Consider the following 16,565-nt stretch of genomic DNA (forward strand, 5'->3'; position numbering starts at 1 on the left):
GCCATTCTGCATGGACATTCATTGAAGCCCTCATTGTTTTTTAATGGTTATTTATGAGCGTTTAGGGGTTACAATAATATAAGTCTAGGTTGCTTTATATAAAAGGTATGTCCAGAAATATTGATGTCACTGTCTAAGCAGAGGGATCTGGCTTCTTTAGACGCTGTCTTCTTAAAACTGAATAAATATTTAAAAAGAGCCAAATGAGCCAGTCTTTTGAACGGCTCTTTTCAAAGAATGGATCACAAAGATGCGGATCCCATCAAAGAGCCATAAATCCCATCTCTACTGTCTACAAGACGAAACAGGATGCTGTGAACTTACGACACATCCGGTCACAATGTCTGTAAATTCAGTGAATTACAGACTTTTGCTTATCCCGTCCGAATGTGCCACACAATAACACAGAGGTGCGGGGGTAATTGTGAATTACCAGAGGTCCATAGGTAATACTTATCCCGTGCGAATCGTACTAAAGTTGTGGAGAAGTATAGATCAGCGTTGGGTCATAAAAAATATCCCAAACTTTGAATATCCCAGGGAGCACCACTAAATCCATTATAGCAAAATGGAAAGAATATGGCACCACTACAGACCTGACAAGAGAAGGCCGCCCACCAAAACTCACAGACCGGGCAAGGAGGGCATTAATCGGAGATGCAACAATGACACCAACGATAACGCTGAGGGAGCTGCAAAGATCCACAGCAGAGATGGGAGTATCTGTCCATAAGACCACTTTAAGCCATACACTCCACAGAGCGGGGCTTTATGGAAGAGTGGCCAGAAAAAAAAGTCACTGCTTAAAACAAATAAATAAAAAAATAAATAAAATCACGTTTAGAATTTGCCCAACAGCATGTGGCAGACTCCCCAAACACATGGAAGATGATTCTCTGGTCAAATGAGACAAAAATGTATCTTTTTGGCCATCATGGGAAATGCCATGTGTGGCACAAACCCAACACCCTGAGAACACCATCCCTGCAATGAAGCATGATGGTGGCAGCATCATGCTGTGGGGATATTTTTCATCTGCAGGGACAGGAAAGCTGGTCAGGACTGAAGGAAAGATGGATGGCACCAAATACAGGGCAATTCTGGAGGAAAACCTGTTTGCGTCAACCAGAGGTTTGAGACTGGGACGAAGGTTTATGCTCCAGCAGGACAATGACCCTAAACATACTGCTAAAGCTACAGTGGAGTGGTTTAAAGAGAAACATTTAAAATGTCTTGAAATGGCCTAGTCAAAGCCCAGACCTCAATCCAATTGAGAATCTGTGGGATAACTTCAAGATTGCTGTACACCAATGTAACCCATTTAACTTGAAGGAGTTGGAGCAGTTTTGCCTTGAGGAATGGGCAAAAATCCCAGTGGCTAGATGTGCTAAGCTAATAGAGACATATCCCAAGAGACTTGCAGCTGTAATTGTAGCAAAAGGTGGCTCTATAAAATATTAACTTTGTTTTGGGGGGTGGGGGGGAAACTTATGCACACTCCAGATTTCTGTTTTTTTCATCTTAATTATTGTTTGTGTCACAATAAAAAAAAAAAGCGCGCACCTTTAAATTGGTAGGCATGTTGTGTAAATCAAATGGTGCTAACTAAAGCCCTGCACTCCCGCGGGACCCGACGCAAAGCAGTGCGGCGCGGGACAAATTTTGAAAGCTCATTGCGGGCGCGGGCGGGAGGGGGAGTGCACAATGCGGGCGTGGGCGGGAGAGGTGATAAGCTGCAGTCCCGCTAACTAAAAACGTGTTTAAAATAAAATTTATAAATTATTAATTTTTGTCTATCGTATATAATTTGTGCTGGATATTTTATTTGGCATTAATAAAAACATTTTAAGATGCCTAAATTTGCGGATGTGGTCTAATCTCGCATACGTTTCCGATTCCTTTCTGCTCTTCCGTGTTTGAGATCTCCAATCATGGCAGAAGAGCAGAGCTCCTCTAGTGAAGCTCACAGTGCTTCAAAAGTAAGTGCTGCTTTAAAAAGAGGTACATTTACCGTTAAAAAGTCAAGAGTATTAGTCCCAAGTATTAAAAAGTATTAAAAAAAATTAACTAGTATTAAAAAGGACTGTATCGCACAGATTGTTCAATTTAAAGCTAGAAATAGACAGTGTATAATCGGAGGAGCTGGTTGTGGTTGCGCAGCACTTCATATGAGAGGAGAATGAAATCGCGGTTGGAATCATAATGCCACAGACTCGGAAGTGGGAGTGCGAGTGCGCAAAGCGAGAGCTGTCAAAGCGAGAGCTGTTAATCAAAGCGAGAGCTGTCAATCATGAGCGCATGCAGCGCTCAACTTGGAATGTGTCAGCAGAATGTCAGAGTCTAAACAATAAACTTACAATAAATGAAGGATCGGTCAGTGGAGAGCTCAGATAAGCTCAGCATGTTTAATTCCCCAAGCCAATGACAAGAACTTTCGTGAGAACGCGAACGTCTGCATCATGCGGGATTTGCGGGCGGGAGCGGGACAAAATATGGCAGGCGCGGGCCTGCACAATGCGGGAGCGGGACTGAAAATTCTGTCCTGCGCAGACCTCTAGTGCTAACCCTCCAAAAAAAGGTGCATTAAAGGTGCATTACCGCCACCGACTGGACTGGAATGTAGAACAGGCAATGGGGGGGAGGGAGGGGGATGACACGACTATATTCTTTTAGCTATTTCTGTTTCTTTTAAATACTTGATAAAGTGATATCTGACTTGATGCGCTCTGCCATTTTGTTTTTCTCTACTCACGGTACATGAGCTGATATCCTAATAGCAGAGTAGCCAATCAGAGCGTGCAATTGCTCATATCCAGTGAATGTGGATAGAATAAATTGAGTTAGATGCAAGTTGCTCTGGATTAGGACGTTTGCCAAATGCCAGTCATGTAAATATACAGTCACTGCTCTGGCTACGCCTGTAGAGGGGGAAACGGAACATTAGCACCATCTCGTGGACCCTGAACACATTGTGTACACGTACACACACGTTCACTTCAGTCATGTGACACAGACCCCGAAATATATATTATATATAGCAACTTGAAATTAATACAAAGCTTATTTATAACGTTATTCATCGCGTATTAGCTCCTGCAGTCTTTATTCTGTTGTCTTTCTGCCACATTTAAAATGGACTCTGATAGAAATTTGTAGCACCATTAAGTATTACAAGGCAATAATTTGCCTGTTCCTAATCCCAACTATCACATTTCCAAGTTACCTCATAAAATCCGAGCCCATATTAAAGATAGGATGTGAACTCTGTTGGAGCTAATGACAGAGGGTAGTGTGTCATTCTCTTTAATTCATGCCATTCCTGTGTTTGGTTTGCCACATTAAAGCACTCAGACAAAAACCGCACGCTTCCCCACTAAATAGCATGTCAGAAATAATAAGCCATTTATATTTCTACATGGCCCTTTAGTATGGAGGTATGCAAGTTTGGACACAGTCTGGACACTTGCCAGATGTACAGAGCAGTCTCACTGAGGTGGGCTTTCCCCTTTGAAGGTGGGCTAAATATAATGCTCAGAGGGGCTTAAAGTCTAGAGCTGTGCTCAACATACTTCTCTCTCTCACACACACACACACACACACAGAGAGGAGAGGTGCTTCAGTTGACATCAACACTTACAGTCCTGGGAAGAGAGCATTTCTGCGAGGATGTATCGCCGTGGACTATTTTTGATCATTTTTATCACATGCCAGATGCTCGGATCTCAGAGCCAGGTATGTTCAAACCCAAATAACACATTCAAGATAGCCTATATTAATAAACCTGCATGAATAAATTATATAGCACTGACTTTATTGCAACATTCATATGCAGAAACGATCCACGTGGTTTTCAGACTTGTAACCAGGGTTTTTTTTTTTTAAACATGTATATTATATTTTCCCTGCATTTACAGATAGAATAATCACATGAAAGCACATAAAAACAAACAAAAAACCTTAAAATATGTATGGAAGGTAGGCTACATGTGAAATAATACAGCCGAGTGCAAATTTGAAATCCATGGTGTTTTTTTCTGTTGGGGTGATCCAGAATAATTCTAGCATTCTCTCTATATCTGCTTTTTGTACTTTATATATCATTTGTGATGATCAACATAATTACCCTTCCAGCTGCCTGTTAAACTGATGGAAAACAAACCATGCAGAATTAGTATTCCCCGTTTGGGATGGTTTTTGAATTTACAGTGGGGGGGAAAACACAGACCAAGGAATCTTAGAGTCCTAAGAAATAGGTTTTCTCTCTCTCTCTCTCACACACACACACACACACACTATTTCCACTCATGTTTCCTGAGGGTGGGGTGGGGGAGTCCTGGCGTGCATACATTATGCAGATTTAGGATTTTTAAACCTAATACACGAGTGTCCCAGACATGGGCATGAAAAACTGCATGTGGAGCAGTGAAAGACAAGTGGTCGGGAGTTTTGGATGTTTTAATGGATTTTTGTTTTTTTACACCTAAAATAAATACAAATATTATTTCCCAGACTTCTTGCTGATGTTAGAGTAAGAAGCATTGCTAAAGATAGTATCCCACATGTGAAGGGTCTGAACCCCTCCACAGTTCTTTTGGTTTGTGTCATAAATAATTAAAATCAGGCTTTTAAATGGCACAACTGTTTCATGATTTTGGTCAATGGACTGCAGACAAATGAGCAACTACACCACTATTGCCACTAGTTTTCTGTTAAATAAACATCCTTGACTCCATAACTGGAACTGCACAGGAGTGTGTGAGCAGGCAGACGGTCCAGAGCACTCTGCAACATGTCCATAAGTTGCTCTCAGCGCACGAGACCTCCTTCTTACAGAGTGCACGCAGTCTGCGCAAGAAAATCAACCTGCTGCTCAACAACACAGTCACGCACAGCAGCAACATCAGCACAGGCAAGAACAGCATACGTGAGTACAGCAGCAGACACATTATTATATTGCGTTGCACAATATTACACAAAACTGGGCTCCTCAGGGATTCTTTGGCTGGTAAAACAGTTCCAGCTTTTTCTTCATGGAATCTCTTCTGAAAAGAAAAGCCACTAATGTCGAGGTCTACAGAGAACTTTAGGTGATCCCTATGAGGGACCATGGTAGGACAGTGAAGAACTGTTTGGGGTGTTAGGTGGAACTGCTAGTCACAAGTTACTCAGTGCACAAAACCAAAAGAAAAGTTTGATTGTCATGAGAAGAAGGAATGTATGTTTGGACATGTTGACAAGTCCTGGTGTTAATTCTGGCCTTCATGTGCACCTAAATACAAGGTTAGTCAAAATTATGTTAACACTTAAATGGTAGAAACCAATCGGATCTGTAGTGGAAGCTCATCAGTGGCGTACTGCTGTACCATCTGTAAGTAGACGTCGGACGTCACTGTTGGGGTGTCAAAAAAGTAGGGCCCCATTACGCCAGCAGTGGTCACGGCGCACCACACATTCAGGAGAAAAATAATCCATTAGTGTTAACATAATTTTGACTAACCCCGTATTAAGGGTTCTTCTAGAGTTCTTTGGTTAACAGTTCTAGGTTTCTCAAAGTGTTTTACTTGGAGCCTTTTCTGAACTTAGGGAAACACTAAGGAGGTATTGAAACCTTTAAGGGCTTCATTAAAGGGACAAACCAAAGGACACTAAAAAGGTATTAAACAGAGCCAAGAGTTTACCATTGAGTCAGACCCGTCTCTGAAAACGGAAGTTGATGGAAGTCTTGTGTACATAAATCTCATTTTTCCCCTCATAACATCTCAGCATAAACAAACTTTCTTTATGTTGTCCTTTACCCAACAGCAATGTGCCTGCCTCCAAACCCACCAGCCAATGGCAGAATACTGGGTCAAGTGTTCAGAGTGGGCCATGAGGTTCACTTCCTCTGCAACCCTGGTTTCCAGCTGTCAGGGCCAGAGACTAGGGAGTGTCTGGATTCCCTCAGCTGGAGTGGAGAAGAGCCAACCTGCAAGAGTACTTATTGAATGATAATCCAGAATTTTAAAACTCCATCTCTAGTTACACATCTGTAGAACAAAAATGTCAGTGTTTTTTTTTTTCTGTACTGAGAAAAGAAGCAAAAAGTCTGTTGGCTTGAAATGTGCTTATAATAATAACAACCGTCTATGGGCAATTGTCGAAGCAGGCAATAATTCATGAGAAACACTTTTTATGAATTCTTCACTGAAAGGTATTTGTGATGGAGTCACATTTTCAGACAGAAGAATTTGTGGTTACACTTTAGTAACTGTAGTCGTGGATCAAAGACAACAGAATTGCTTCTACACCATCAGAAATAGGGGTACAGTAGGAGTCCATTTCTGTCCCTCATGGTACAATCTACACTAATGTAACCCCCTAGGGCTCATTATTGGACCTCAACATAACTGTGTGTACCTTTTTAGGGACAAAAAGGTACATACATGTTCCCAGTCAGTATACAAATGGTTCAAATAAGTACCTTAGAGGATACTGTCCCAGAGACAAGCCATGCGCCCCCTAAAAGGTACAGTAACGTAATTTATTTTCTGAGAGGTGTATTGTATTGGTCCAATGTTGAAAAGAATTTCAAATCAACAAAGTTTGGCAAGTCATTCTTTCATATCTGTCTCATCCATATTGACTGCAAAGGCTTCAGACAAGTTCAACAACTGCCCAAAGGCTTCCAAGTGTGTTTTCAGTCAGTGGATTGGAAATGTACTGAAAATTATTTTCTGTGGTTACAGCACTTGCGCTACGGACACAAATAGAAATTAGGTTGAAAAGAATGAAGCATTCATTCAATTCAGTATGCTTTATTTAACATCTATTGCATGTTTGAAATTTGTTATTTCTTGTTTATAAAGATACTTAACAGGTTATTTCATGAAATAGAGTCACACATGAGCCGACAGCCGACGAGGCATGTCGTGCCGAGTTGGCTATAAGCCATGTACGATGAGATTGAGTGGACTAACTTTTATCCTGTCCACATTCACTGGATTTTGAGAAACAGAGCATTTTTATTTTTAGCAAATTCGATAAATTAAAAAAAAAAAAATTATACCAAACGCCGGACAAAATAATTTCCGCTTAGAATGTAAACAAACCAGCAAAATGACTATCAACTTGTGAAAAATGTGATCGTTCTTGGGGGGGGGTTCTTACCATCAAATACTTTCATTCCATATTTTTTTTGCATTCCTTGGGGTTTTGTTTTCAAGTAGAGTTCTTATTTCATCCTCGGCTGGTTCCGCAACACGTTCCGCCATTTTGCTTTTCTCTACTCACGGTACATGAGCTGATATCCTAGTAGTCGAGTAGCCAATCAGAGCACACGATTGCTCATATCAAGTGAATGTGGATAGAATAAATATTTTTATTTTAGATCCATTTTGAACAATAGTCTACCCTGTTCCATCTTCAGTGATGGATGCTGAAACACACCATGTCCCAACTTCCTCCATGCCCACATCTACTTCAGCGACTTCTCCACCTTCAGTCCCAGCCTATGTGCGTCCATCCCGCTGTATTGAGTTCCAAGGCTCCATGCAATGCACATGCGAGCAAGGCTACAGCATCTCCAGCAAGGAGAGAGGCTTGTGCACAGGTAACATCTCCAACCAGGTAAACACTGGACTATGACTTGATGGTGTACAACTATGAGCTGTGATCTAGGCTTAACATTTTCCTGTCCACATTATCATATTGCTTGGGACATGACGGGCGTAACATTCACAATCAGTGAGCTCCAGAGAGAGATGCTGATTTAAATAATTTTAGCTGATCATTGGAATACATTAAAAATGTTCTGACTTACAGTTTCATTCAGGGGGATAGATGGGGCTTTACCATTCAGTTACTGTATATACATTTGGCTGTGTGGTACGTATACTTAAACTTTTTTTTTTTTATATATATATAAAAGATGTCGATGAATGTGAGCTCTTCCGTATGACCCAACCTGGCCGTCTATGCATGTACAAGTGTATTAACACAGCTGGGAGCTATTACTGCCAATGTCCCACTGGGTACAGCGTCAGCAAAGACAACAGGAGCTGCCAAGGTTGGTATCCTACTTTACCTTTTTTCCTCTCTCTCAAAATCTTTGCAGAGATGCTTTTCTTGCAGACGATCTACATCTCAGATGTTACACTGTTTCGGACCAAGGATATAGAATTTAATTCTGCGTTTTCTTTAGGTCTTTATTTAATAGCAATTTTAGAGCCCTCTGCTGTCTCTGAAGCAAACTATAATTATTATGTATCTACTGAGACACTTTCTCACCAGCTGACCCCAAACCACTGTTCTATATCGAAATTATGAGCTTCACCTTCTTTCATCTTATAGCTCTCTTCTCTGACTCCAAGAGAAAAGGAAACGAGGACCGAAAGAACAAAAGGCAAACGTGTGCCAAATGATGCCTCAATTACTGCATCACAACAAACTGATTTATTATTGGCCAGTTAAATGAAACCTAAATGAGAAACAACTTGCTGAACTGTTCACCATTTTCCCTGCAGATATTGATGAGTGTGAGAGTGGAGCTCACAACTGTACCAAAGAGCAGGTGTGTGTGAACACTTTCGGAGGTCATAGATGCATGGTCGTCGAATGCCCTCGCTTTCGCAACGCTTCCTACATCAAGACCTCGCCTCTGTAAGTGCACGACCTTCATTTCCATGAATACAATACACTAGGAATATTACAGCACAGGCTGGACACCAGGGCTTGGTTATGACTTGAAGCTCAGGATTAAGTCAAAAGCTGAAAATCCAACTTCCCATCTCTAAAATTTGGACTTCCGACATCTGTGTTACAGGCAATGTGAGCGTAACCCCTGTGTCAAGAGGAATAAAGCTTGTCTCCACGCTCCCCTCTCCATCAACTTTCACTTTATGGCAGTGGTGTCGAACATGAGCACTCCTCGCGTCCTTTTCCGGGTTTCAGCGGCCCGCGTTCGGGGAGACGCCCTGCGCTTTGGACTGCTGGGAAATCGTGGGGCAGGACATTTCACCCTTCAGCGTTCGAACAGGCAGAGTGGGGAGCTGCTGCTGGTGGAGTCGGTGCAAGGCCCTGCCACACTCGAGGCTGAGGTGGAGATGAGCGAGCTGGAGAGGAGAACGCTGCTGGGACGATACATTACGAAGGTTACACTCTTCGTGTCTCCATACAGCTTCTAAAAACACAGCGCGAGGAGGAAACAGACTGGAGAATAAAGTGACTTTGCTACCAGAGACAACTGTTCCAGTTGCCTTACAAACCCAGGAGCGACAATCAAGTACAAGAGATTTCCAGCTCAGCAAATCAAAAACCTTTATTACGAAGTTATTAAGCATCACTCTTAATTTTGTTTTTACAGCCTTTTATGTATTTAAAATGACAGTCTAGTTTTATTTCATAACCTAGTGTGTATTTTATCTATCTTTAAAACGTATACATTTCATTATATCTTTTTTTTTTTTTTAAACGGCGATTTTAAAAACAACGACTTATCTTTCTGCTTAAATATTCATAGTGAAGCACAACGGCATCTTCCAAGATTTTTAAGTCCTTACCAACATGACTGAAACGGTCACTGGCGCCAAAGCAAACATCCTTCTCATGATTCTGGGCTACTACAAATCAATCACAGGCACTCTTCAGAAGGAGAAGGACTGTCTTCAGTGACTGACTGAAAAGCATTCCCACGAAGAATTCATCACCCTAATGACAGAATACCACGGCAGGACCTCACCAACCTCTCGTCAATGCGCATCATTTAACTGTGTCGAGCTAGAAAAAGTATTCAAACACAAAAGTCACCTTTCTTACACACACACAGTATCGAGAGAAAGGCAACAAGATAACCCTACTATTATATATTCAGGGGGAAAAAAAAAAAAAAAAGGCTTATAGATACGAAAACAACAAATGATCGTCATATTTAGCCTTCCACAAGAGAGAGAATAAAACGAGGGTGCAGTTTAGCTTTGTGTTACAAACTCTCTAGCTAATGTACTGAGATCTATGGAGAATTTTCAGGAATGGTTTAAAATTGAGTCCAAAATACAAACCAGCAAATTGATTTTATTAACAATTTTCCAAATCACTTTGTACATAACAAAAACAACCAATAAAAGACAAAAAAAAAAAAGAGCCATTTTATATACGAATAATACATGGCTTAATCAGATCTGAGGGGGAAATACTTTTAAATCAGTTTGTACAATGGAAAAACGCATACACAAAATGCATCATTTTTTTTCTCCTTTAAATATTTTTACCGTGTGCTTACTTGTAGAAAGGTCACACAGCAGACAGTGAGCACTTGCAGCATGACTTCACATTTTTTCCTGTCTGAAAGGAGGAGGAAATCAAGCAAACATGAAGAAATCTTTCCAGTGCTACATTCACTTGCTCAATCATTGGTCCACCAAAAATGCCCATGGTTTCTGGGCTGGCTGAGAGTCGTGACCACGCGTTTTATCGAAGCGACCCACTGCTGGCTTTTGTAGCCAGACTAAAAATGCATGTGAACGTAAGCAATGAGCTCAAGCGAACCCAGATTCATACTGAAGAGCTGTGACACGGAAAGTTGAACATTTTCTGTGGGCCCGTCCTTTGCCATTGGACAAATTATGCTTAACTTGAATCCCCCCCCCCTTCTTTAAACATGAATGGAATTTTGAATGAATTGCTAGACGGGTGGATTAAATAAGCATCATTTTCAACCAAGATTACGTAAGGCCATGGCAATTTCCCACGCCAACATTCTCATTACTTATTAGTAAAGGTGGGTGAAGGGTGAGTCCATCTGCTTCCTGTGAGTGCCATCCAGTAACGTTTTCTACAAGAAAGAAAGCAAGACTGAATCAGAGGTCTCTGTAAAACCACAGCTATATACACACTACACGGACAATATTTTCCTACTTCCCATTGGAACAGAACCTGCTATGGTTTATACAAAAATGTTTAAGTATGACACTGGGGGGAGAAGGTGAATGGAGATCATAGTAAGGCTCTTTTTCTCAAATAACAATTAAACTGTTCCCACTCTAAGCATATAACAGATATATAGTTATTATTTGGGGGGGGAACTGTACCATTGTTTCAAGCTTTTGACAGTGTTGCAGATTCAATTACCAACAAGGAGTCAAAGGGCTGATTTGCTAAGATACTTGTAAATGAAGCAACAGGCTCGGTAACTTGAGAAGGACGGCAGGTGATTATGGGGTGCATGCAAGAGAAAATGGAGGAAAGGACATGATTTTCAGAACAGGATTTGAGCTGTGCAGGCAGGGACCTAGTTCAAGAAACACAAAACATTGACTGAATTAAACAATGTGAGTAAGTATTTAAAACAAAAAATAAAAAAACCAAAAGTTATTCCTCTCACCGTGGTTGGTGGAGTACAAGATTAGCCCCAAAACAAAAACAATGAGGCATCCAGAAAACTTCCCAAACCCAAAACCTTCAACCTACAATAAATTAAGGCCTTCAAAACTGAAATTCATTTATACACTGCTACGCAAGCACAGACAAAGCAACGCGTCTTGAAAGGCCGAGTGTGAACTAATGCTATTAGCAGTCTTTAAAATATGGCACTGCAAGACTTCCAGTCGCTAGCACACTTCTACAAGTGTGAAACATCGAACAAGCTAAACTGAAGACATCTGAGCACAGGAAGGGACCTAACTTGTGTAAAAGATAACTCCGCATCACACTGGTGTCTGTCTCTGTGCAGTGTCGTTGAAAGACTCAGTCAAGTTGCCACGTAGGAACATCATTTTTGCCTGCCTGAGCTCCAGGAGTGCCTTGACATCCTGTCTGAGGCCACTTGGTAATATTTATCAAGCATCTCGATCAGAACAAGAGCGCTGATCTAAGGTCACCTACCTCTTGTCCACATAATATTCAGAATTATTTGAACGCTTATAAGCATCCTACCCACAGATGCTTGTCTAAAAAGTTCAGTTTCTGACCCCTAGATCCTGAGATTCTCTGGCTCAGATGTGAATAGCTCTTCCTTCACTGTTCAATGGTCTGTTAGTATCTGGGAGTACAGTAAGTCGGACAAACATTAGATCGGATGCCTTTATTAATCAACAACCCAAACCTGCAATAGCAGACACAAATATCCCTGTGTACAACATAAAACTTAAGCTTTCTTGATGAAAATAAGTAAACTCGGACAGGATATTTAATCTTGAACGTCTCATTCACCCTCACAGGAAATCTTTCACTCACTCTCACACACATTCATTCCAATAATTTTTTTTAAACCTCTGTAATTAATCAAATCACAAAAGGCTCTATTTAGTAGTTTGTAGCCTACTACATCAACGTCAAGCATGTTATTTATAAATAATACTATAAAGCAAATGATGGCCTTATCCTCCCATTAGATGTTCTGCAAGTTAGTGGATAAATCACAGCCGTGACCTTATTAAAAGAACAACCCATGTCAATGCTAATGAAATTACAAGATCAGTTAATAATAAAAAAACATTATCAGACCTGTGCAAACTTAATACCACAAATATCCTAGGTCGCCATGTGGAACTGAATTGTATGGCAACCACCCACAACCACACAATTATTTCCGTAATTTACTAGGGAGAACCTGCTGCCTCTACCTCGCTGCCTCAGTAGACCACAGGGGAGTACAACAAAGCCCAAGCATACGTAAAAACTCCCACCACAACGTTCAATACAACAAAAGCATCAACAATAAATACATGACCTGCAAATAAACAAGAGAAATGGAACAAGAGCTCCAGGAACATGGAGAAAGCTGAAAGGGGAGAAACAATGTCTCAAAAGATGCTGGCACACTGTACTTAGAAATGTGCAAACACACACACAAAATGGCCCAAATGTCCACAGCAGGCAGGTTCAATCACAGAGAAGCAGATGATGCAGGAATACCGCAATCAGAAAACATGGACAGCGTGAAGAGGGTAAAGTCAGGTCCCAACATGGCTGCTGCCAGTAGCAAGAAAATCTGCACAGTTTCAGTCTTGCTCGTCCTCTTCACCGTGTCATAGCCAGGGCCCGGGGTGAATGAGGGATAGAGAGAGAAGCACTGCTGTCTTCTCCACTCCCCCTTATGTGGAATGGGGTAGGGGGAAGGGAGGACATTGGGTCTCCCCCTCCTCCTGCCCCTGGCAACACTCTTTACCTGTCCTTCAGCTCCTGCGTGACGCGCTTGGTGATGCGGCCGCACAGCAGCCCCATGAAGAACAGCAGTACCACACACATTGCCAGCATGCTCAGGATATAGTTCTTAGCAGGAGAAGAGAGGACCTGACCAGCCAAGTCTGAAAAGCCTTCTGCTGGTGCCACCTGGAGGCAGGAAGCACAAATGTCAACATGGAAGGAAACTGCATCAAAAGCATTGCATGAGAATATCTCAACTTAATAATAGCCATGACAATGGAATCACAAAAAATGTGCACAGTGCTGTCTTACAACTTTAACTTTGCATTTTGTTTGGTAAGCCTCAAAAAAAAAAAAAAGCTTATTTATTCAGCAGGTTACAGTCTCTTATTACTCATGTCTTCTCTCTTGGCACATGATTGGCCTTGGGGTGCAGCTGTTTTAGGCCTGTAAATCTGCTCTCCAGATTATAATCAACAACAAAAAAATAATAATTACTGCTGTCCATTACTAATCACGGTACATACAATTCGTGACATTTTGAGCACAAACATGCAGGGATGCTGTAGAGGTTTTTCTTTAAAACAATATTTTAACAACGGAACAAAGCGGTGACATTTTTCCGCAGAACATTAGATTCAGAATTATTGGGCCCCTTCAAAATTCACATCTGCTGACAGTATCTCCCTGGAGAGAATAAGAGAACTGAGCCTCTTTTTGTAGGTGAGACAGACACTTAACAGTTATTCCACGAAACTGAGTCGTACATGAGCCGACAGCCGACAAGGCATGTAGCACTGAGACGGCTATAAGCCATGTGAGTGGAATAACTTTATGCCCACATTCACTGGATTTTGAGAAACAGAAGAGAGTTTTATTTTTTTGCAAATTCGATAAACAAAACGTTCAACAAAATCATTTCTGCTTAGAATGTAAACAAATCAGCGAAATGGTAGCAATTTGTGAAAAATGCTATCATAATTATTGGAGCATAAAATGAAAGATACAGTCTTACCAAGAAATACTTTTATTCCACATTTTGTTGCCTTTTTTTTTGTATTTTTGGCGGTTGGCAAACCAACTTAAAGGTGCGTTACTGCCACCAACTGGGCTGGAGTGTGGAACAGGCGATATTGGGGAAATTGGGGGGGGGGGGACGAACAAAAAAAAAACAAAACAAAACAAAAAATCCTATTCTTCTAGTTATTTCTGTTTCTTTTAAATATCTAATCATTTTTGGGGTTTTGTTTTCGAGTAGAGTTTTTATTTCATCCTCAGTTGGTTTAGCAACACGCGCTGCCATTTTGTTTTTCTCTACTCATGGTATATGATTGGCTACTCTACTACTAGGCTATCAGAGCACACGACTGCTCATATATTCAGTGAATGTGGATAGAATAATTGTAGATATATCTTGGTCCACTCCTCCATGCAAAGTTCCTCTATCTACTTTCCTCTATGCATGTGGGCTCCCCTTTTCTAGGTCTGCCTACAGATTTTCATTATCTTGTTCAAAGCTTGTTCTATGGCCAAGTTTGAACCTCTTGCCAGAGGCAGCCAAGATGCAACATCCTGGTAATTCCATCCTGAATTCATTATGCCATTAATCTTCCCAAAAGCCCCTGGAACAGTAGCCATAAAACAACCCCAAATTAGGAACAATCTGCCTTCATATTTTATTCTACTTATTTTTTTGGCTTGTATGCAGTTCTTCCATTTTTTGGCAAAAATACTGGTGTGACCAAAGGAAAGATGTTTCTCCACCTGAATTAATGTGCTCTATTACAGGGTGTCTACAGGTTTGTCCAAGTTAAATTTAAGACTTTAAGACTTTTTAAGACCATGTTCCAAAAAAATTAAGACCAAATCTAAAGTCACGCAAAAACGTACTCTTTTGAAAAAAAATATATATATATATAATTTAATGTAACTTATTGTTCTTGTAAACATTCACCAGAAAACACTATTCTAGTAGAAGTACTTCATTTCTTTTCCTTGACAGGCATTCACACACTCAGAACACAATATAAGGATCGGATAAACTTGTAACTATGTGACAATCAGAATGCAGTCACAATGTTTGAATCCAAGGCCATCCTTAAAAAAAATCTGTTTCCTGTCCACCGGGTGAGCAAAAAAATTTTCAGTAGGGAGGGAGGGATTTTTTTTTAATGGATGGATAAGAAAATCACAATGCTGTTTGCTTTTTCTTTCAGTACTTTTTTATTACAAAAGCAGACACATTTAATAATATGACAGTTTAATCAACTGAAACTTGTACAAAAACTAAGTTAGCATTTTAAATGCTGACTGCAACATTTGCAAAACATTTACAAAAGGTACTTAAAATGTCCGACACACGGACTTTTTGTAGTTCTAAATCGAGCGTTAGGCCGAGTTCGGATGAAATTACACTATTAAAATGATCACTGAATGATTTGTTTTTCTGAATCTTTACTATTTTGTTGTTCGCTAGAATACCATTTTGCGATTTCACACTTAAGCAAATGTTTGAAAACTCCGGATCTCCTTCCTTCATGGTGGCTGCCATTTTTTTGTGCCGCACGGCGCATGCGCAGAGCTGATTTGACAGGGCTTTCCACAAGCGCCGGCTGCCGGCCATACAGCCGACTACACAATTAAGTCCAGCCGGCTACTTTAATGACTATTATTTTTGTAGCCCACAGGCTCTAAATATTAATTTTCGATTTTAATAAAATTAAATGTTTATCTAACGGACTGACAATAATGTCAAACTGAACCGCACTCATTTAAGTTGCGATTTGCGCTGTTTGTACCGATAATAACCACAAATTCCCCGCCGACTTCGTTGATCAAGGGAGAGTAACTCATCCGCGGCCCCGACATGCGGTGTGCGTGCGCGCACTCGGTGGAGGCAGTAGTGTGTCGGGGCCATCGGAGGCGACATCAGAGGGAACAGAAGCAGAGATTACGCTTATTCTGTCTCCGGTAAACCAGTCTTCTCTCGTTCAATTACGTGCTGGCATCAAAAGACACCGCTGGTTGTAAATGAAACCAAACTGAGTCGTTGGAGTGTATTTTCATACACAAATGGAGAAATGTTCGCTGAGTGTTTGTGTAGCCGCCACTGCAGACCGCTGTCGTTGTTAATTCATAGCATGTTCAGCTGCGTGAATGTGTCATGCACCGAAAATAAGAGATTTACAAGCCAGGAATGCCTCATGATGCAATACACAAGAAAAGAAAGATGATTTACTGCCATTTTACTTTGTATTTGAGTAAAGTGAATAAATAAATGGTCTGTGGAAAATATATTTAATCCTGGGAACTGCGTGCACAGGAGTTTATTATTAGTGATGCAGTGCTATGCATTGCAAACTATTGACTCCCATATAGGGAGCAAAGCACAGCAAACTCTTGTTCTTCCGTTTTTCATCTTCTGTACAAATTTCGATTTCGAATAA

General features: G+C 40.8%; 2 protein-coding genes across 3 annotated transcripts in view; one reads left to right on the forward strand and one right to left on the reverse strand.

Annotated features, from left to right (window-relative positions):
- Nucleotides 1-3,576: 3,576 nt before the first annotated feature.
- Nucleotides 3,577-10,107, forward strand: si:dkey-234i14.3 (fibulin-7-like). The gene is made up of 7 exons (XM_060914728.1): nucleotides 3,577-3,732; nucleotides 4,750-4,924; nucleotides 5,803-5,973; nucleotides 7,406-7,588; nucleotides 7,907-8,044; nucleotides 8,502-8,637; nucleotides 8,801-10,107. Exons 1-7 carry the CDS (start codon nucleotides 3,667-3,669, stop codon nucleotides 9,159-9,161), a joined length of 1,230 nt encoding a protein of 409 aa, XP_060770711.1. The 5' UTR covers nucleotides 3,577-3,666; the 3' UTR covers nucleotides 9,162-10,107.
- Nucleotides 10,028-16,565, reverse strand: part of glg1a (golgi glycoprotein 1a) — a 68,469-nt gene continuing 61,931 nt past the window's right edge. The window contains exons 26-27 of one of the 2 annotated variants that reach the window (XM_060914724.1): nucleotides 13,142-13,305; nucleotides 10,028-10,807 (exon numbers count right to left, since the gene is read on the reverse strand). In XM_060914724.1, the coding sequence (XP_060770707.1) occupies nucleotides 10,738-10,807; nucleotides 13,142-13,305 (234 nt within the window). In that variant the 3' untranslated portion in view covers nucleotides 10,028-10,737. Of the gene's footprint in view, nucleotides 10,808-12,040; nucleotides 13,306-16,565 lie in introns of those variants that run through there. The other variant, XM_060914725.1, reaches the window with a different exon arrangement.

The sequence above is a fragment of the Neoarius graeffei genome, chromosome 2 (genome assembly GCF_027579695.1).
Source record: "Neoarius graeffei isolate fNeoGra1 chromosome 2, fNeoGra1.pri, whole genome shotgun sequence".
Lineage (NCBI taxonomy): Eukaryota > Metazoa > Chordata > Actinopteri > Siluriformes > Ariidae > Neoarius > Neoarius graeffei.